This window comes from Camellia sinensis, chromosome 13 (assembly GCF_055761805.1).
Source record: "Camellia sinensis isolate YWXY chromosome 13, ASM5576180v1, whole genome shotgun sequence".
NCBI lineage: Eukaryota > Viridiplantae > Streptophyta > Magnoliopsida > Ericales > Theaceae > Camellia > Camellia sinensis.
In genome coordinates this window covers 36,054,775-36,078,374 of record NC_138973.1, presented here as the reverse complement: position 1 = coordinate 36,078,374, position 23,600 = coordinate 36,054,775, and the positions used below count along the sequence as shown (strand labels likewise).

At 38.6% G+C, this 23,600-nt stretch overlaps 1 protein-coding gene across 1 annotated transcript; it reads right to left on the bottom strand.

Annotated features, from left to right (window-relative positions):
- Positions 1-13,969: 13,969 nt before the first annotated feature.
- On the bottom strand, positions 13,970-21,529 carry LOC145805308 (disease resistance protein RPM1-like). Its single transcript, XM_082900423.1, has 5 exons — positions 21,436-21,529; positions 15,346-15,515; positions 15,118-15,238; positions 14,522-14,877; positions 13,970-14,428 (listed from the first exon to the last, which is right to left on the bottom strand). The coding sequence occupies exons 1-5, from the start codon at positions 21,527-21,529 to the stop codon at positions 13,970-13,972; spliced, it is 1,200 nt and encodes a 399-aa protein (XP_082756549.1).
- Between the last annotated feature and the right edge of the window lie 2,071 nt (positions 21,530-23,600).

Genomic DNA, 23,600 nt, shown 5'->3' with positions numbered 1-23,600 from the left:
TTGGCACTACTTTTTCAAAAATCTGTTTCTCAAAACGATTTGCCAGATTTGGACTCTTTGGTTCAGATTAAGAACCGTGACACAAATCGAGTCCGAACTGTAGCGAGGCCCTCCGCGGGCGCGTCTACAGGCATACACAATACTATGGACAATATGGCATACTCAATGCAATATGATCGTGGCATGCTCAATGCAAACAACATAACATGCACAACACATTATAACATGGCATACACAATTCAACAATGGACTTAAACCAAGATGGATAGGCCTCGGCCATACCCAAATCAGTGACCATAACACCAAAATAAAGGCACCAAAATACAAAGCATGCATGCACAATGCATTGGCCAATCAAGTAGGCCAAAGAGCACAACTCTCAAGAGTGCTCAAGGAGTGATAAAAGTGGAAATGTAACAACACTAAGTGCACTGAAATGAGGTAAGAAATGATGCCAAATCATTCAAACAACACAAGTATGGCATGCAAAGGTCCTAAGGCATGAAAGCTAGCAAAGAGCAACACATAGGAGGCATGCAATACATGGCACAAATGCATGAACTAAGCATGGACAGAGCTCAAGTAGGTCAAAATAAGGACCTAAACATGCTGAGCTGATGGCTCAAATACCTAAGCATGCAAGCATACAAGCTAAGCCGTAAACTAGGCAACAATGCACAACACTCAAATGCACTTAAAGCATGAATGAAGTGGGAATATGGAATTGCTACATGCTCTGAAATGTCATGTTAAGTGATGCCAAATCATGTACACAACACAAATGAAGCATGCAATGGTGCTCAAAGCTTGAGGCAAGCAAGAGCATTTACACTACAAGTATACAAAACATGAAGCATTTGACAAAGGCAACCCAAAATAGTCCTAGAACATGTTAAGATGAGACTAAAACATGCAAGGAAGGAAGCCAAAACATGCTAACATGAGGGGCATGAGACATGATACATGCAAGACAAATAAGGTGGATTACACTACACCTATTAGGACCAAGCATGAGATGACTCAACCAACAAAAATCAGAGTTATATCATGGCATAATAACCCCAAAAAATCCATTGAAATGATGGCTCGCAAGCTAAGGCATGAAGGCATACGCAATGGTTCATGTTAAGGCATAAAAGGACAAACCCTCCAACGCATTGAATGAGTGACAAATGCAAGTGCACGGCCATGAAACATGGACTGAAATCACATAATAAATGATGCCAAATCATTTGAAATAGGCCAAGTAATGCATGCAAGAGGACTTAATGCACAAAGCTAACAAGCTAGATTGAACCATAGCTATACAAAGCAAGTCATGCATGACCAAAAAAACCAAAATTAGATCTTAAGCATGGAAAAACATAAACAAAGTCTTCTCTGAGCTAAGCCGAAAGCATGCTAAAATGACATGTTAAAGCATGATGCATGTTAGGCTATTTCATGGGATTGCATTACAAGTGCATGGAGCATGCAAGGGCCAACCAAACCAAACCAAAATAGAGTCATGACATGGTAAAACATCACCAAAAAATGCTGAAATGGAAATAAAACAAGCTAGAATGACATGCTACCTCATGAAGCATACAAAGCTAGTTTAAGGGATTTACACTACAAGTGTATAAGGCATGCAAAAGCCAACCAAACCAACGCAAAACAGATCTAAGGTATGGTAAAATAACACCAAAAACTTACTGAGATGGCTCCAAAACAATCTAGAAACACATGCTCAAACATGAGGCATACAAGACTAGTTTGTGTGATTTACACTACATGTGTATTAACCATGCATGGAGTGACCAAACCAAGAAAAAATAGTGGCATGCCTCAGAAAAATAACCTCAAATACAAGCTAAGACATGGCCAACATGAACTTAACAAAGGTGCTCAAACATGAGGCATTCAAAGTAAGTAAACAAGACACAAAGGAGAGGGGATGACCCTCTCCTATTTAGGACTCCAAAACCACCTTCTCACCACTGAAAATCCTCTGGATTTCAGTGGTAGGAAGGTCATACAAAGGGTTCAACAAGAGCCTAAATGGATGGCTCAAAACAAGGCCTAACAAGGCCTAAGAGGGGGTAAACCACCCCAAACGAAAAAATGACCTTAAGAAACTATTTTAAGCATGCAAAAAAAAAAAAATTTTAGTTAAGTGTTAAGCTTAAAAACGTATGTAAGAAGGGCTAAAAGCTTAAGCAAGAAATGGGGATTTAAAGGTCAAAGACTCACCCTTGAGGACCACCTTTACTACTGCAACTCCAACAGCCTCTTTGAGCTTAAACCAACCCAAGAACACCAAAAACAACTTCTTGAAGCCTCAGCAACCCAAGCAAGGTGTTTAAGTGTGTGTTTGTGTGTTAAACTAAGACAATCTACACTTTTTAAGCACAAAAATAGACAAACAAAGAGAGATAGATACAACACTAAATCTATCCCTCTCAGCTGATTTTTCTGAACCTAGAGGAGAGAGGAGGAGCCTTCCTCTTATAGAAGAGGAAAGGCAAAGCTTCTAAGAGAAGCTAAGCAACAAGCCAATCCCTCCATACACGTGTATGGAGGATGGCTCTAATGTCCTCCAGCTAACTAGAGGAAAATATCTCCAAAAAGGTGTCAAAAAGCAGTCAACCACTTCAAGTGGTCTCCAAGGACAAATATTGGTCGGCCACAGGTGGGAGAAGTCCAGGCTACAAAAACAAGCAAGTGGGGTCGTAGTTGACCAGAAAAGATGCCCCAAAGACCAAGAAAGCCAGTTGTCCGACCAGAAAACTGGCTGACAGAAGGAAAAGCGGTCAGCCATAAGAAATACTGGTCTCCCACCCTTGTGCCACCTTCCAAACAAGGAAACTAAGGTTTGTACCAAAAACAAACCAAAGTGGATGCAAGACGAGAGATCGGGAGGCAAAGCACGCGGCCAAAAGTCCCAAAAACTAGCTAACGAGCACCAAAAATGGTATACAACCACAAAAGTGGTCTCCCGGACCACAGTGTCCCTCTAGGCAGAGGCAACAAGGTGTGGTTCAAAAACCACGCCAAACAAAGAATGTTAAGCGGTCCAAGACAAGGCGCGCGACCAAAGGCTCCAAAAACTGGAAACTAGTCTCCAAACAGAAAAAGTGGCCTACGACCACAAAAAGTGGTCTACGACCACAAAGAGATGGTCTACAAGACCACTCTCTCCCTCCGGGAAGAGAAAACAAGATTCGGTCCACAAACCGAGCCAACACACAAAGAGTTCAGAGGCCTGGAGGCAAGGCTCTCAGCCAAAACTCTGAAACCTCTAAACGAGCACAACATGTGAAAAGTCGTTCCAAGAGCTGAAGGTTAGATTGACCACCGCTCCGGTTTTGATTATTCCGGAGAGAGGGTTGGGTTATGCGGTTTATTGTGATGCCTCACGGGAGGGTTTGGGTTGTGTGTTGATGCAAGAAGGGAAAGTGGTAGCTTATGGCTCATGTCAGTTGAAAATTCACGAGAAGAATTACCCTACACACGACCTAGAGCTAGCATCGGTGATCTTTGCCTTGAAGATTTGGAGGCACTACCTTTATGGTGAGAGGTTCGAAGTGTACTCAGACCACAAGAGTTTGAAGTATCTGTTTACACAGAGAGACTTGAATCTGAGGCAGAGGAGATGGATGGAGTTCATTGAGGACTATGATTTTGAGTTGCACTATCACCCGGGAAAGGCCAATGTTGTGGCCGATGCCCTTAGTAGGAAATCCATTAGTGATGTAGCTTGTATAGCCATCCGGGAATGGGGGATGTTAGGTGTACTTGGCGAGTTTGATTTGTATCTGCGCGAATCAGTTGAGGCTGAGGCCTTGTTTTCTGTTGTTGCACAGCCCACACTTGTGACTAAAGTGTTAGAGGCACAGAGAGGTGACCTTGAGGTGGAGTCCTTCCGAGAGAAGATCTCCAGTGGGAAAGTTGAGAAGGGTTTGACGGTGTATCCCAACCTGAGTGTGAGATACCGAGACCGTTTGTTTGTGCCGGAGTCTTGCCGAAAGGAGGTACTCCGAGAGTTTCATCATTCGCGCCTTGCGGTGCATCCGGGAGGCACTAAGATGTATCGGGATTTGGGTCACCAGTTTTGGTGGCGGGGTATGAAGAGAGATGTGGTTGTTTTCGTATCGAAATGCCTTACTTGCCAGCAAGTGAAGGCCGAGCATCAGAGGCCAGCGGGTTTGTTGCAACCTTTGCCTATTGCCGAGTAGAAGTGGGAGCATGTCACTATGGACTTCGTTGTAGGTCTTCCGAGGACTCAGCGGGGTAGTGATGCTATTTGGGTGGTTGTAGACCGGTTGACTAAATCAGCGAACTTTATTCCTATGCGCGTGAGAGATTCGGTAGATCATCTTGCAGACTTGTATATTCGGGACATAGTGAGATTGCACGGGGTCCCAGTGACGATCGTCTCAGATAGAGACCCTTGTTTTACAGCTAGGTTGTGGCAGAGTTTGCAGAGTGCCTTGGGCACTAAGTTGACCTTTAGTACGGCTTATCATCCCCAGACTGACGGGCAGTCCGAGCGTACTATTCAGATCCTTGAGGATATGCTTCGAGGGTGTGTCCTAGACTTCAGTGGGACGTGGGAGAGGCACTTGCCATTGGTAGAGTTTGCCTATAACAACAGTTTTCAGTCTAGTATCGGTATGGCACCGTTTGAGGCCTTGTATGGCCGACCGTGTAGGTCTCCAGTTTGTTGGGCCGAGGTGGGTGATGCACCTTTGTTGGGTCCGGAGTTGGTTAGGGAGACGACGGAGAAAGTTGAACTTATTCGTAGGAGGCTTGTTACAGCCCAGAGTCGTTAGAAATCTTATGCCGACCGTAGGAGGAGGCCTTTGGCGTTTTAGGTAGGTGATCATGTTTTCTTGAAAATATCACCTAGGCGAGGTTTGACGAGGTTTGGGAAGAGTGGGAAGTTATCCCCTCAGTTTATTGGGCCTTTTGAGATCCTTGAGAGGATTGGCGAGGTTGCTTATCGTTTAGCCTTACCGCCGCAGTTGTCCGGAGTTCATGACGTGTTTCATGTGAGTATGCTTCGGAAGTATGAGCCGGATCCATCGCATGTATTAGATTGGACCGACTTAGAGGTAGATGAGGATACCTCGTATGAGGAGAGACCGGTTCGGGTCTTGGATAGGCGGGATCAAGTCCTGCGTGGCAAGACCATCACTTTGGTAAAGGTTTTGTGGAAACATCACGGAGTGAAGGAAGCCACTTGGGAACGTGAGTTGGAAGTCCGCGAGAAATATCCGAACTTGTTTATTGATGAGTAATTTTGTAATGAAATTCTGTAATATTGTTGGACTTAAGAGCTTTAAATATGTCTTAAGTTGTAAAACATTGGTAATGTTTTGGTTTAATGAAAGTGTATTGTAGAACTGGAGTTGTATCATGTATATTGATTATGATATGAACTGTGAACCATGCATGTTGGAAATGGTTGGACATGGAAGAAAATTGCATGTTGATAATGCACTTGTAATATTTGTTGTGAAATGCCTCTTCAAAAGAGATGGAATCGACCGGAAATGGGTCGGGTTGTTTAATATTATGTTATAATATTGTTGAAAATGGAGAAAACCTATTTTTGAAAACTTGTGTTTAATTTCGGGGACGAAATTCTTTAAGGGGGGGAGGTTATAGTGATCCCGGTTATCTCTTTACTGTTCTGTTGTGTTCCGGACTTGGTTCCGTGGAGTGGTAGTGGTATCTACCTTGTTGTCGTCCTTTAATTCCCATCGATTGAGTTTTAGGATGTTTTGAGGAAGGTTGTTACAGGTTGGTTAGGCCCTGGGTTTCAATTCTTTGTTGTTCAGTTTTTAGGCGGTCCGCTCGAGCGGGTCTTCTTGCGCTCGAGCGGAGATTGCACACTTCCAGTATTTTCGTGTTCCTGCAAAACTTCTGCAGATGTGATTTTTATGCTCGAGCGGGTTTGTTGACGCTCGAGCGGTGGAGCTCGAGCGGGTCGGTTGGCGCTCGAGCGGGTAGTACTTCCAGAGTATAAGTTCTGGGAAGGGGAAATCCACGCTCGAGCGGACTGGTTTTCGCGCTCGAGCGGATGTGCTTTATTCTTGTGTCTTGGAGCTCGAGCGGGCCTTATTGCGCTCGAGCGTGTCCAGAGTTTTGTTCTTGGCGCTCGAGCATCGTGTTCTCCGCTGTAATGCTCGAGCGGGTCATACGTATATGAGTTATCCGCTGGGTGATTTCAAATCACTTTTTGCTTTTCTTTCTCTCTCCTACTTTTTCTAAAAGCCATTTTGAGAGCTCCTCTCTCTAAAATCTTGCCTTCTCTCTAGATTTTGATCTAGCTAGGGTGAGTTCCTCACCTTCGGCCTTTGTAAAAGTTGTGTTGATCGTCGAGGGCGTCGTTTTCATCCGAGAATCTTGGTCTTTGGAGCATTTTGATTTTGATCTTCATCTCCATTGGAGCTCAAACTTTGAGGTAGAGATATCCTACTCCTTTCTATGAGCTTTGTCTTTAAATTTTAGTATTTTGAGATGTTGGGGTTGGTTTGGTAATTTGGTGAAAGTTTGGGGCTTTTGTGTAAATTTACAAAGGTTGGGGTTTTAGCTAAATAAAGCCTAGATGCATGTTCGGCATGGAAAGAGTGAAATTAATGATAAAACATTAATGAAAATGGAACCTAAGGGTTGTAATGTTAATTATGGAAAATGCCCTAATTACATTGATTGATTAATTTGTATAATTAATTGTTGGAAATGAGGAATTGAATTGAGAATGTGGAAATTGGAAAGGAAAGGGGTTAAAGAGTGTAGTTGGATTACTTATCACTCACCTAATTGGAAATGTTGATTATATATCCATTGTTGCATTTATTTTCTGTATAGAGATAACTGCTTTGGGCTATCGGTGGAGGATAGTCTTGATTGTTGTAGACAATGCATGTTGATTAGGCAAACTGAAACTAATCACTGGAATGTGTCATTGAGATTGACGATTGAAAGAATACATTAAATTTATGTATTGTGTGATGATGTGTATAATTGTTGTTTATATGTATTGTGTTGTGTTGGAGGAGATAGGGGATGTACTCCGCGGTTTAGGGGAAGATAGGGGATGGACCTCTAAACCGGATGTGTGGGAGGAGATAGGGGATGGACTCCGTAGATAGAGCTCATATGCTTATCTAGTGATGTATTGACAGAGCTCATATACTTGTCATTGGAAGTGTGATAGTGCTCATATGCATATCTGTGGAAGTGATGATATAGCTTGTATGCTTATCTGTTGTTGTGTGATATAGCTAGTATGCTTATTTGTTATGAAATGGGAAGTGTTTGATATGAGTCACTGTCTCATATGAATTGTTTGGCCAGGTTCTGAGCCATGGTTGTAAATTGGGAATTGGAAAGAACTGGAAATGAATTGTAACATGGACTTGTATGTCATGAAACTGTAAAGTGTAATAAGAGAGAGTATCAGTGTTGGCCATCTATCAACTGCTAATCTTTTAGTCATTGTTCATATTTGGTTTAGTATATTTCTACTGGGCTGTGGCTCACCCTATATGGGAATATCATTTTCAGGTACAGGTAGCATGCCACCTCCAAGGACATAGCTTGGGAGGCTAGAGGCGGACACACTTTTGTCGTTTTATTTTTGATGTATTACGTGTAAATTCAAGCCAAGGTCTTAATGTGTAAATGAGTTAGCACTCTTTTGTTGTAACCAAGTGTTAACTAGGAAAGCTGTAAGCCCGTAGGGCATTTGCTTTTGTTGTTAACATGTAATACTTTTGTAAGAAACTACTTTGATGAATAGAAGAATGTTTATCTTTATTACCAATTCATGTCTATATTGGTGGGTTTAAATGTTATTTTTCTGAGGGCGTTACATGCACCATCACCGAGCACTCAATCGATGACGTCTAAGTCTTAAGGTTGGTCAAAAATGGGGTGTCTACACTCGGCAGCAAAAACAGTTCGTCGTCGGCGTTGGCGTTGGCGTTGGCGTTGGGATAGTGGGATCAGATATGGATCCAAGGTTGATGGCTGCTCAGTCTGATCAGAGGTCGATCCTTGATCTGGACGAGATGTGGAGGCAGCTTGAGGAGTTGTGGCAGAAGGGGGCGATTGGCTTTTCTTCCTTTTTGGGACGTCAGGGAGTACTGATTTGTAGGTTGGGATGAAATTGAGTACCGAAGGGGCTCTGCGTTTGTGGACTGGCAGGTCCAGTAGCTTCTTTAAGTCTTTGTTGGGGAAGAAAGACTGGCAGAAGCCCTTTGGTGGCTGAGGAAGAGCTGCAAGAAAAACAAACTTTAGAATAAATGAAGTATTGAAGACTTTAACAACAAATAAGTACGAACACTGGGCTCTTACCATTACCCTCTACAAAGACTGTTCGAGGAAGAGGGTAGAGGTGGAGGTCCTCGTCTGGAGCGAACTCCCAGTTTTTCGAGGTAATAAAGTAGTCATCCCCAGCTCCCTTGTTGGATTCTGGGAGGTCGGCAACGATTTTGTACTCTGTGGACCTTGGTTTAAGGTAGTAAATATAGCTTGTGTCTTTGTTGAGGCCACACATGGTGTAGCAATATTGGATGTCGGCTAAAGTCACCCTAGCGTTTTCTTGTTTGGCTAAGGCAGTTATACCATTTATGACTCGGTAGGAATTGATAGCAAGCTGCATTGGGTTCAACTTATAGTAATGGATTATCTCACGGAAAAGGATATTGAGTGGGAGCCAAAGTCCGCACTCGATAAAAGCTACAACAGAGAAGGGCATAGAATCGGTTGTGGGCATGATGGAGTCATCCTCCCCAGCCAACCTCAGATGGACGTCAGCCGGGATGTCAAACTCTCGCCTAAAGTGCTCTAACTTGGTCGGGGTATCTACCCTATGCTTCCACATACCCATGATATCGGCTTAAATTGTGGGAGCTGGATTTCAGAAAGAAGGTGTTTTGTAAGGGTTATATGGACCTCGGCCAAAACCTAAAAGTGAGCTGGGGTAAGAATTTGTGGGGATCGTTTTCAGTTCTTTCTAAAAATTTGTGGGTTCTACAAACAAATCCCAAACCTAGATCTATGGAAATGAAGATTGAAGGCACGAATCTGGAAAAGTCACAAAAAAACAGAAAAGTAAGAATGTGTTTCAGAATCAAGAACATTGATGAACTATTAAGAACATTGTACCACAATGAGTGCCAGGGTATAAGGCCAAGAACAGTGGCAAAAGTGCAAGAAAATTGTGAGCAGTGTGTGTATTCAAGACATGGGCAAAAGTAAAGTCATGAAATAAACACACTCAGATACATGATTCATAAATCGAATACTTGAGCAAAATAGCAATGGCAACAAGTAATGAAGTGAAACTTCTTGAAGAGCAACAAGAACTAAAACCAGGAGGAACAGTGGCTTACCAGAAAAAGTGAAGCCGGTGTGAGGATCGCCGAAGTCAGACAACGGTTGCAAAAGCGATAAAGTGGTGAAAATCACGCCGGAGAAGACGAATACAACAAGTTGCAGAGCTAGGAAAACTTGAACAATGGAGGATTTGGAAGGAAAAGGTAGAGAGAGAGAAAGCCTCAGCAACAATGGAGAAGAGTGAAAAGACGGGGGAAGGAAGGAAGTTTTGTCAAAACTCGAAACGGCCGCAAAAAGGCAATTAATGTGCCTAAAACGACGTATGCGTTAGACGACGCACGCAAGCAAAATTCGATTTACAGGCATGTATCAAGTACGATCCAGTAAGGGGAAGACGCGTGGCTAAAAGAGTTGAGTTATTGTGTATGACAGCTCATACGCGTGAGAAGCTCTTGGAATTCTTATTCTTTAAAAAAAAACATGTCGGCCTGTATGATGATCTCGACTGAGAAATTTTATGCCGACATACGGGAAGGAAGTACTGATATATACTGATATAGGTTCCATCACCTCAGAATGTCGAAGTAATAGAACCTAGGGGACAGTTGTGGGGATATATTTTCTGAGTACCAACACGTGGCCAAGGTGATGCCGACGTGTCAGCCGAGGTGCCACGTGTCCCGATCGTGACGCCGAGGTGATCTCGACTAGGCCAAGGTTATCTCTGAAGATATCGGAATCCGGGATAAGCGGATAAGGGACAAGAGTCCTAGAATAAAGAAGGGACTCAGCCTGGATAAGGATAAAGCTCTTAGAGAGTTTATCTTTATATATTTGAAGAGTTCAGGATAAGCACTGAGCTAAAGTCCATTGAAGCAAGGCTTTTGTTGGGACAAGGATTGAGTTAACTATAAAAGAGAGGCACCCCCATGGGTCTAAGGTACGCAATTTATATTCAGAACAGTGAGTTAAGCACTATTGATTATCTTTGAGAGATAACTGACTTGATCGTCGGAGTGCCTCCGGGTGGACGAACCACCACCGGAATCTCTTCTTTCTGGTGCAGGTCATTCAGGCGCCATCTATTCTACCAATGCTCTCCAGTTGAATACTGATTTGGCAGTGTGGTCAGAAAATCACTCACACAGATACAGGTAGAAGTTTAACTGCGAAAGTTTGAATTTAGCCACAATTTCGCAAATGCCCTCAATTAGAATACTTAGAGGTCTTGAATAGTCATAATTGTAAATGATAACATATTTTTCATTTTTCCTGAGATTACAAATGCAGAAAAGATTACTTATTTGTTCCAAAAAAAAACATTAAAAAACAAAAGATTACAAGGATACAGAATATGAAAAGTTGAAAAGATTACTTTTTCTAGTGTTTAATTCCAAGGAACCTATTTGGGTGGATTTGGTGGAGAACATTAAGATCAAGATTGTTTTTTAGGTAAAGCAATCGATAAGCCTTCCAGAACTCTCACTATTTGACTTTTTGTTTTGTTTACATGGCATCAAGGGCTACGAAGCTAGGATTTCAAGTTAATGTTTTGTTTTTTGTCTGTTTTCTTCTTTGTATATCTCCTGGCTGAATGCTCATCAGCCTTCTTTCGGCTTGTGCCCTGCACATGATTGGGTTCTCTAATAGGTGTCAACCTCGTTGGGATGTATTTTTGAACTATGATGCTTCTGTGCCAAAATTTTTTTGTACTTCTTTCTCATCAATAAAGTTCCATTTTCTTTGCTGATAAAAAAATAAAAAAAGATTACTTTTTCTCACTCCCTCTACATATTAGTTCCTCTCCAGAACCCATCTTTTGTGTCCCCAATTCAAACTTGTTTAAGGCTATATTTGTGAAAACGCTAGAGACTTGTTTGGAAATTTTGATTTTTAGTTTAAAAAAATCACTATAAGTTATCACATCACTTTTTTTTTTATTTTTTTGCATTTTTTTATAAAAAAATTAAAATATCACAAAAAAAAGTTAACTCACAAACACCCCAATTATATATATATATATATATATATATATACACACACATTAACAATCACTGTGGTCTCAATCTATTACTACTTTTGCCACCACACACCACCACACCCCTTTCTCTCATCTCCACTGCACCACCGCACCCCCTTTTCGATTTAAATTGTAGGTTAAAGTTAATAACTTTGGGACATATGTCAATTTTTTAAGGTTTTGCTTTGATTTTTCTATCTAACTTGGAGGTTAAAATAACAATTTTAAAACACTTGTCAATTTTTTAATGTGTACAAGTAGACAAAGTAAATTAAAAATTTTAAACACTTGTTAATTTTCTAAGGTTTCAATTTGGATTTTTTGCCTAAATTGGAGGTTAAAACTAATACTTTTAAGACACTTGTCAATTTTCTAATGTGTAGACGTAGACAAAATTAACAAAAATATAGACAGAAGAACCAAATTGAAACTAGACTTAAAGTATAGGAATTAAATTGTTCAAATTAAAATTATAAAGACTAATGTAAAATTTGGATCAGACTAGAGAGATGAAAAGTATAATTAATCCTGTTACCCAAAAAGCAACCTAAGAGGGGGGGTGAATTAGGTTTCTACAAATTAAAATTAATAAAACCCCAATAAAATTAACTACTAGTACAACAAATTATTAACAAGCACAATGATGAACTTAGCAGTAAATGATCAAGCAAAATAACAATGAAGTATAACTAACATACAGGGTAAATCAAATGATTAACACATGAATATTAGATAGCTATAGCAGTAGTAGGGAAGTAAAGAAATTAGGGAAGAGGAGACAAATAGATTTATAGTGGTTCGGCTTCAACCAAGCCTACATTCACTCCTCAAGCTTCACTTGGGATTTTCCACTATCTTCTAGCTTCATAGGGGTGCTAGCAACCTCTTTACAAATGGAGCAATCCTCCACGGATTTTACATAGGCTTCACAAGCCCAAACCCTTGCAAATCTTAGGTGATTCACAATCACTCTCAAGATTTCAAGAACACAGTATTTGCAACACTTTTACAAGATGAAATGGTATTTTTGCTTTCAAAGAAAGCTTACAATAAATATCTCTCAAAGATAGATATCTAAAATGAAGCATTGATTTTTCTGTAAATCTCACACATGAAAGATAGCTTAATGCTATAAGGCTTAGTGTATAATTTCTGAGAGAGGATTTAAACAAAAATTGAAGAACACTTCTCAAAGAATTTTTCAGAGAATAGATGTGAGTGATTATAGATCAAAGAATATCTTTTAGTTTTTCTTGTCACTTGTTTACATTAGAGGCTTTGGTATATATAATGAAACTTATAGTCGTTTATAGCCGTTGTATTCATTTGAATTTATAGCCATTTATAGCCGTTGTACTCCATCATTACTAATTTGAATATCTTCATCTCCATCATTACAAATTTGAATATCTTTCACTTGAGTCTTTTGAACCTTTTGGCTTGCTGCTGTGCTGGGCTGTTTGAACCTTTGTTTTGGGCTGTTTGAACTCCTGATTTAATCAAATATTAAATACATTCTAACAACATTTAGAATAAAGGTTTAGGTGAGAAATAATGAGACAAAATAAATTTTGATTCTATTTTTCTCTTTCAAATAAATCATCAAAATAAATTTTGATTCTATTTTTTTTTTCAAATAAATTAAAATATAATTAAATAAATCATCAAAATAAATTTTGGATTCTATTTTTCTCTTTCAAATAAATTAAAACATAATTAAATAAATCACCAGAATGAATAAGTCTAACAAATCCTTTTTTTTTTGTGTATTTTATTTCATATCTCAAATCTTATGCCTATTTTTGTACCCAATTCATTGAACAATCAAAATTTTTGTTTTATAACTTATTGTACAAATTAACTATAAAGAAATTAGACTTTACAAGAAAAAATGACACATTTTATCATACTAGTGATAAACAAAAAATATAATTATATAAAAGTTTTTGTATCCACATTTTAATTTTTGAAACAATTATATCAATTAATTAGATTTTTTTTTGTTTTAAAAAGTCTAAACTAAAATATTTATAAATTTAAAATTTTGAAAGTCTATCTTAGAATAAAAATTTAGAGTGGCCATTGCAAACAAATAGGAACTAAATAGGTAAAAATAAAGTGCAATCAATTACCCTTACCAATTATACTCTAGATCAAGGAGAAAATAAATCATCATTAGAATATGTAATAAAAATGAAAATAAAGGAAAAAATGGTTTTTTATTATGATACTGATCTAATCTAGAGAAAGCCCTTCTCTTTAAACCGTGGGTGTTGATTTTCAACCACACAACTAAACAGGGAACGTAGCTAGAAAGCACACGGCAGAATAGATTAAGCCAACCACCTGCCAACAAGAAGATGAGAAGCGCCAATCAAGTTGGTCAATCTTATCTCAAAGATATCAAACAAGTACTAAATCACAGAATAAAGCGTACCTTAGACCCACGAGGTGCCTCACTTTTATAGCCAACAATGCCTAGTCCCATAGAAGTCTTACTTCATAGGACTCAAGCACAATGTTTATCTCGGACTCTTTAGCTAGATAGGGATAAACTCGTCAGAGTCTTATCCTTATCCAGACTAAGTGTCTTCTTTTATCTAGGACTCTTGTCCCCTATTCAAATATCTCAAATTCCGACATCAACGCTTTGAACCTCAGCACCACCGTCACCTCGGCCGATATCTCGAACGCACCTTGGCCACGTGGTGTCATTCTTAAAACACTTCCCCACAGAAACTTTACTTCACTTTGATCAGGTTCTGAGTACCAAATTCTAACTTGAGGAATGTGCGCTATTTTCCAATAATCCCCATCTTGTACTTCTCGATTTAACTTAGAGATCAATTTCTCAGACATATCACTAAGCTCAAACACTTGGAGGTGGGTTAGATGTTCGATGCCTGAGGGGACCTTCTCTATCAATTCATTATTTCTGATGACTAGATTTTCAATGTGGGGCATTGCTCCCTCCTCCACTCTCACCCATCTCAATCCTTTTAATCTATGAAGATATAAAAATTTAAGCCTACGAAACCCTCCTGCCTTGAAACACAATACCTCACCTTCGTATGCCTGTTCAAGTATAAACTCAACCAAATTGGGTAATTCTTGTAGTGATTGCAAAGGATCATCCCTTAACTAGCTCCACCCTAAATTTAAAGTGACAAGGCCACGGAGAGAAGGTATCCAGTGCGGAAACTTCTCTAAACGTCCATTCAATAATAACTGTTGAAGAAATAGAGGAACTGGAGACACAGATTGCAGATCAAGGATCTCATTCTCTTTTGTTGAAATTATATGTAGCATGCGAAGATTGCTGAGCTTCTCAATGGAAGAGCACAGAGTCACCCCATCTTCTCTTCTTAAATCCCCAATGCCTAACTCCCTTAGTTGGGTTAGCCTCCCCAACTCTTTCACTATACTAACCCCACCTTCGCTTCTTTGGTCTATCTCTATCATCCACAACACTTGTAGGGATTGTAAGCTTCCTATCTGAGATGGAGCTTTAAAGCCACTATAATCTTTAAATTCAAAATAAACGCTTAATTTCAAATGATATGATATGAGATTGTGCAATTTCTAAAGGTATAGGATTTCATCAGGTAGTTCAGTCACATAGGTTCCTGCTAGATCTAAGGTCTCCAAGTTCTCAAGCTTCCTAATCAACTTTGGGACCATCTTCACTTTTGTATCCCTCAAGCCAAGGTACCTGAGATGGATTAGTTTAAAAACTTCATCTGGTATAGTCTCTAATAGAGTACCTTCCAAATCTAACACATTTACCAGCCTTGAACAACGTCTAAACAGCTTACACAAGGATGTAACAGCAATGAATCCATCTGCCCCCATATAAACAGAGAACGAAGTCGAGAAGAACACTTGCTATATTCCACATTATCCGAGGTGCTTCAGATCAATAGGCGGCGGACCTTCTCCAGCCTCCTTGAGCCTTGTCTGCAAATTGTTGTTACAATGTTTTGCTCTCACACCTTTGAAACAATAATTTCACGCATCAGATCGTGAATGCAAAAATGAGAAGGCCTTCCATCGCGATATCTCTTTGCCACTTGAATCAAGCTTCTATTGAATAGCTCATCGAGGTAGCCTTTTGCAACTTCTTCTATTGTCTTCCCCTCAATAGCATTCACAAATCCTTTTCCTGCCCAAAATCAAATTACTTTTTCAGACCACATCTTTTGATCCTTCGGGAAAATGCCCAAGTACAAGAAACAAATCTTCAAATAATAAGGCAGATCATTGTAACTGAGAGAGAGTGCTTTTTTCATACTCTCTAGTTTGACATTGCCCTCTAATTCAGCACCAAGGCTGCGATGAATTTGAAGTTCCGGACAAGTTTAACTTTGCGATCATCCAATAAACATGTTCGCTCGTAGCCCAACATAATCGACTTGTGTTCAGCTTCAGATTTAAGATTACGTATCATCAAGCTCCGGGAGATTATACATCAAACACCACAGACACTTTAAAGAACCCTCCTGCTATTGTTAGGGAAAATATATGATTTCCCACAAGTAATCAATCAATGGGAATAAAAGCTAATGCGGAAAAATTAAATCAAAAGCAACACGAGAATTTTACGTGGTTCCCTCAATGTGAGGTACGTCCACGGGATCGAAATCCGATTCCACTATCAACCAAAAAGTTTCCAAACGATTACAAACGAGACACGAATGGTCTCACAAAACCACCCTTAGGTGAATTCTAAACAATCGCAAATAAACAAGAGGAAAGATCTCGCCAAATAGATGAACAAAAAACCTTCGAAACCAAAATTGTAGAAGACTACAAATCTAAATCAAACTAGCATCAAATCAATGACACTAAGGTCCACGAATAAACCCCACCGCAACCTGTAGCAGCCGTTTATCTCACTGGAAAAAAAAACATACCCAAAGCACTATCTCCACAAAAGTCAATTAGCTGCTGCCTCACTAATTTTACGAAGGACTAAAACAATATATATATTATTAAATCTTAGGTTTTTATCAAAACCTTAGTTGCTACCAAATTGACTATCAATAACCTAGTAGGATTCTAAAAGTCAGATATAATATATAAAATATATTATACCTAAACCAAACTAAATTAAAATACTTTTAATAAACTAATTGTGTCCCATACTCCAATAAGGAGGTATACCCAACAATTCTCCCCCTACTGACTTAGGTGGAGACATCAACTATACCCGCCAAAGTTCAACACTTCAAATGTTTGTCCCTCGACAAAGTCTTAGTCAACATATCTGAAATATTATCATCCGTGTGAACCTTTTTTAGTTGCAACAATTTCGAATCTAACACATCACGAATCCAATGATATCTCACATCAATGTGTTTCGATCTTGAATGAAAAGTATAATTTTTACTCAAATGAATAGCACTTTGAATGTCATAATAAAGCACATACTTTTATTGCTTCAAACCCAATTCTTGCAAAAAATTCTTCAACCATAACTCTTCTTTGCAAGCTTCCGTAATGGCAATAAATTCAGCTTCAGTAGTTGAGAGAGCAATACATTTTTGAAATTTAGATTGCCATGCCACAGCTCCCCCTGCAAATGTCATCAAATATCCCGAAGTAGATTTCCTAGAATCAACATCATTGACCATGTCAGAATTTGTGAACCCATCAAGCATCGGCTTACTATCCCCAAAACACAAACACACCTTCGAAGTCCCTCAAAGATACCTTAGAATCCATTTTACCGCTGCCCAATGTTCTTTACCCGGATTAGAGAGAAACCGACTCACCACGCCAACGGTGTGAGCAATATCCGACCTTGTGCAAACCATGGCGTACATTAAAGAACCAACTGCTGAAGCATAAGGAATTTTCTGCATCTCTTCCTTGTCTTTCTCACTTGTAGGACATTGTTTCGAACTAAGCTTGAAGTGACTTGCAGGTGGACAACCAACCGGCTTTGCTTTATTCATGTTGAACCTCTCAAGAACTTTCTAAATATAGCTTTCTTGAGACAACCAAATCAGCCTCTTTTTGCGATCACGGACAATTTTCATACCAAGTATTTGCTTTGCCGATCCCAAATCTTTCATAACAAAAGATTTACTCAACTCTAACTTCAACTTGTTAATCATGGTAGAATCTTGGCCCACAATTAACATGCCATCAACATAAAGCAAAAGAATAATAAATCTACCATCCGAGAAATTTTTCACAAACACACAATGGTCCGAAGTGGTTTTAGAAAAACCATTATTCATCATGAAAGAGTCAAATTTTTTGTACCATTGCCGCGGGGCTTGCTTGAGGCCATACAAACTTTTCTTCAATTTGCAAACAAATTTCTCTTTCCCTTTTTCCACAAAACCTTCTGGTTGTTCCATGTAAATTTCTTCTTCAAGATCACCATGAAGAAATGCGGCCTTCACATCAAGTTGTTCAACTTCAAGGTTCATACTTGTAGTCATGCCAAGTACAACCCGAATAGAAGACATCTTCACAACCGGCGAGAAAATCTCATCAAAGTCAATACCTTTCTTTTGCCCAAAGCCTTTCACAACAAGACGTGCTTTGTACATCTGATTCTTGCTATCATTCTTTAATTTGAAAACCCACTTATTTTTTAGAATTTTCCTCCCCTTAGGCAACTTCACTAAATCATAAGTGTGATTTTCAAGTAGGGAATTCATCTCATCTTCCATTGCCTTTTTCCAATCATCTTTCTTTGCATACTCAATTGCTTCTTGGTAGCTCTCAGGCTCCCCTTGATCGGAAATCAACACAAATTCATTGGAAGGATACTTTCTTGAAGGTTGTCGGTCCCTTGTAAATTTCCTTAACTCAAGTTGTGGTGGCGGTTCTTGAGTTGGATGCTCTTCTTCAATTTCTGGCTCAACTTCATTTTGAATAGCATCATCATCTACATCTTCAAGAGGTGGCTGCACATCTCTCCAATTTTCATTATCCACCGAAGACGAAGGAGATGGATCAGTTTTTGGCTCTGGTTGATCATCTTTGCCAAAGTCTTCAATTGTTTGATCTTCAAGAAACACAACATCACGGCTTTGAATAACTTTCTTGTCGACCGGATCCCATAATCTATAACCAAATTCATCACATCCATAGCCAAGAAAAATACATTGTCTTGACTTGCTATCAAGCTTGGACCTCTCATCTTTTGGAATGTGAACAAAAGCTCGACAACCAAACACTCTCAAGTGCTCATAAGACATGTCTTTGCTAGTCCAAACACTTTTTGGAACATCACCATTCAAAGGACAGAAAGGAGACAAATTTATCACATTAACCGCTGTCCTCAATGCCTCACCCCGAAAGGATCTTGGCAATTTAGCTTGTGAAAGCAAACACCTTGTTCTTTCCACAATGGTGTGGTTCATCCTCTCGGCAACGCCATTTTGTTGAGGAGTCTTCTTAACTGTCTTTTGGTGTCGAATACCTTGGCTGCGACAATACTCATCAAATGGCCTAATGTATTCACCACTATTGTTTGATCGGATGCACTTCAATTTTTGCCATGTTTCTCTTTCAACCATGGCCTGAAAATGCTTAAGTACTTCTAGAACTTGATAGTTAGTTTTTAGTATAAAAGCCTAATCTTTCCTTGAATAATCATCAATGAAAGTAACAAAATAAAGTGTACCACTATGTGTTCTAACTTTCAAAGGACCACAAACATCCGAATGAATCAACTCCAAAACATTTTCTTTTCTATAAGCAACATTTTTATGAAAAGAAACTCTATGTTGTTTACCTGCCAAACAATGAACACAAGTTTTAAGATGTGTACCTTTCAAACTGGGTAAAAGCTCTTTTTTGAACAAAACTTGTAGCCCTTCTTTCACTCATATGGCCAAGCCGCTTGTGCCACAATTTGGTAGAAGTATCATCTTCAAGTGCATTGACAACACCTTTACAAATTTTTTCTTGCATCAAATAAAGTGTATGAGTCTTCTTGCACTTAGCCACCACCAAAAAACCTTTTGTGAGCTTCCATATTCCATCACCAAATTTGTTATTGAAGCCTTCATCATCTAGCTTCCCGGTAGAGATCGAATTAAGGTGAATTTCAAGAACATGCCTCAGATCTTTAAGCAACAACTTGCACCCCAAATTTGTTTCCAAGCAAACATCACCCATGCCAATAATCTTGGACAAACCTTCATCACCCATTTGAACAGAACCATAATCTCCTTTGGTGTAGGTAGTGAAGAAATCAACTCGAGAAGTCATGAAAAGAAGCACCAGAATCAATCACCCAATTGCTCTCTTGGCCCACAAAATTGATACAATCATCTTCACAAACGACCATGAGATCACCATTGGTAGTAACTGCTGTTGTGTCTTCTTGCTTCTTATCCACACTTTTGTCATGCCTTTTTTCCTTGTTCTGGAGCTTTCAACATTCTCGCTTCATGTGCCATTTCTCATGGCAATAATAGCACTCAATGTCTTTCTTTGAAAAAGAACCATCTTTTGATTTGTCACATCTTTGATGACGACCATGAGGAGTCTTACTCCTCCTCTTTGTTTTGCTTCGGCCTCTCACAACAAATGCTTCTGAATGAAAGGAACCCACTGATTTTCTTCTAGTTTTCTTCATTTAACAAGCTACTAGTGACTTGGCCCATTGTGACAACTCCATCGGGCGTCGAATTACTAACTGTCACAACCAAAGTTTCCCAACTTTTGGGCAAAGAACTAAGTAGCATCAAAGCCTACAACTCATCATCAAAAACAATTTTCATAGAAGCAAGTTGGTTAACAATACTCTTTATTTCATTCAGATGTCTCGGAATAGGGCTGCCCTCTTTATATTTTAAATAAACCCAACTTACGAAACAGAAAAGCTTTATTTGAGGCTGATTTTCTATTATAAAGGCCTTCTAATTTTTTTCATAAGTCATGTGCTAAAGTTTCAGTAGCAACATGATGAAACACACTGTTATCAATCCATTGACGGATAACACCAACGGCTTTTAGATTAAGCCACTTCCACTCATCATCTTGCATACCCTCGGGTTTGCCACAATCACCCTCTATGGGTCCATACAAATCTTTACAAAATAATAGATCCTCCATTTTAGTTTTCCAAGTTACAAAATAATAGATCCTCCATTTTAGTTTTCCAAGTTACCCAATTACTTTCATTGAAGCTAGACATGCGACCCACATTCCCCTCCATTGATTTACACAAATAAATAGACCCAAATAAACCGTAAGCTCTGATACCAGTTGTTAGGAAAAATATATGATTTCCCACAAGTAAATCAATCAATGGGAATAAAAACTAATGCGGAAAAATTAAATCAAAAGCAACACAAGAATTTTATGTGGTTCCCTCAATGTGAGGTACATCCACGGGATCGAAATCCGATTCCACTATCAACCAAAAAGTTTCCAAACGATTACAAACGAAACACGAATGGTCTCACAAAACCACCTTTAGGTGAATTCTAAATAATCACAAATAAATAAGAGGAAAGATCTCACCAAGTAGATGAACAAAAAACCTTTGAAACCAGAATTGTAAAAGACCACAAATCTGAATCAAACTAGCATCAAATCAATGACACTAAGCTCCACGAACAAACCCCACTGAAACTTGTAGCAGCCGTTTATCTCACCGGAAAAAAAAACCATACCCGAAGCACTATCTCCACAAAAGTCAATTATCTGCTGCCTCACTAATTTTACGAAGGACTAAAACAATATATATATATATACATATTATTGAATCTTAGGTTTTTATCAAAACTTTAGTTGCTACCAAATTGACTATCAAAAACCTATTAGGATTTTAAATGTCAGATATAATATATAAAATATATTATACCTAAACCAAACTAAATTAAAAGACTTTTAATAAATCAATTGGGTCCCACACTCTAATAAGGAGGTATACCCACACCTGCTACCTCCTTCCCTCTATAATCCTATAAATATAAATAAATAAATAATAAGTGGAAAAGAAAAAGCACACTATCTCTTTTTTTTTTTTTTTTACCTTGAAATGAGTAGCAAAGTTTACAAGGGCAGTAGGAAGGGAAAAATTGCTCAGCTTTTGTAAGAACATTTACCAGCTACTCCCTGCAGTAAAATCAATTGTTCCTCCTCATCAGGGGGGAAAAATGAATCAATTAACCTTGTTCCATTCAAGAAATCAAAAAACATTATATCAATTACACATAAGCTTAAAGTCACGAAAATATTAATATATAGCATCTGTCTTCGCACCCCAAAAAAAAAAAAAAAGAGTGTTGTGAGTTGCAAAATACTAGACAAATCACAACATTCCCCTGTAGATAGTCAAAATAGCCAACACAAGAAAATCACCAGTTTATTGGGGGAGAGAATTTTGAATGGGGAAAGTTTTGGAGAATGAGGTGTAAGAAATTTGCATAATAATTATATCCAATAAATAACAGTAGATTACTCAATAGATTAATAAATAATGAAATTATTTCTCTTCATGGACATTGATGAGTTTTTAAATCCTTCTCCACTTGATTGTATACAAATAATACGAGATAACAGTGTACTGCACCCAGTCTAATAGGTGAGACCACTAGCTCAATTCTAATTCAACTAGGACTCCAACCATCACTAGTCCAGTTGGGCTAAAACACATGTGCTAAGAAAACAGAAAAAAAATGATGATTATCATTTTCTTTTAACTTTCTTTGCTGTGGAACTTTCCAAGAAAGGAACAGTGAAGACGTTCGACAAAATATCATTCAGTCAGTCCTAACATATGTAATATATTTGCTAATGGATTGGAAATCATGAATTCAACTATTTAATGGTATGTTTTTTATTTTTTCAGTTTAATGTTATTGGTTTATAATTTGAAGAAGTACGTATTTTCACACATAATAGTTCTTACAACCTTAGAAATATTGAAAAGTTCTGAAACCCTTTTAATAGTGCTCTTAAAGTTGGATCTAATACATGCAATATAATGCTATTGAACTCCTAGGATTGATAAGAGCACTCTTAACTTGTCCAATTTTAAATTAGGCGTGAATTGTGATATGAAACTGTTGACACTAAAAAATTGTATATTCTCTGTCGATTGTATGTAACAAACGCAGGGAATTGGTCCAGCGGATGCTAGGTTTAATGACCACAAGTTTCCATAAGTTTACAAGTGAAGAGAGAATGAATATGAAGCCTAGAATACAGAGCAAGTGACAAAAAGGCAATAGTCAAAGAGACAGACGTGGCAGTTGCAGTTTTCCTGTCGATTCGTCCAGTAATGAAGGGGAATGTGGCCAAACATGGCCCAGGCGTCAAGCCATAAAGTTAGCATGCAAGGGATACAAGATACGTGTCATGTTTCCTAGAAGGAGAAAAGCTGCAACAGAGAAGCAGTTGCTGGCAGTTGCAGAGATCATGGGCATTGAAGTGGAGGTAGTTGGCTATATGATGGGACATGTGGCAACAGAACAGCAGTGGAGTTTGAAGACCAGCAATATAAAAGCTGGGAATTCGAAGTTAGAAGAGGTCAAAAAACAAATTTACAACCCTTATAGCATTATGAGTAACTTAACTTAGTTCATACTTAGGAGTAGTCTATCTGTAGTTCAGTTTCTGTAACTAAGAATTCCCTGTCGATTGTCATGTACATTGAACTGGAAGTTTAATTTTACTAATTAAATTCCAAGTTTGTTTGTTCAACAATTGATTTTCAGTTTATTCCTTCTTGTTTCTTCGCATTACAGCCTCCAAAGAAGTCCTTGAATCTGTCAAGGCATAGAATGTTCAGACCACAATTGCTTGATTTGTTGTTGTTTGTAAGAGTTTGGCTTCTCTGTCAAATCACCCCTGTCGATTTGGCCCAGACTAGATTTTTTGCTAACAGAAACATACCAAATCAACTATTATCAATTATTTGGAATACAAAAATTATATCAATCATAATCCAGACCAAAACGAAGGCAAATGATTGATTATGAAAAAACTAAGAAAAAGAAAAAGATATGGTACTAATTGTGATACTGATCCAATTAAGTGACAACACTTTTTCTTTTCACTTTCTTTTTGTATAAACTTTACTTACCTTTGACCTTGTTTAAGTTCTCAATTACAACTTGAGGGATGTGTGATATTTTCCAGTAATCCCTGCCATGTACTTCTCGATCTAACTTCATAATCAATTTCTTAGACATATCAAAAAGTCTAAACATTTGAAGGTTGGTTAGATGTTTGATATCGGAGGGGACCTCCTCTACCAATTCACTAT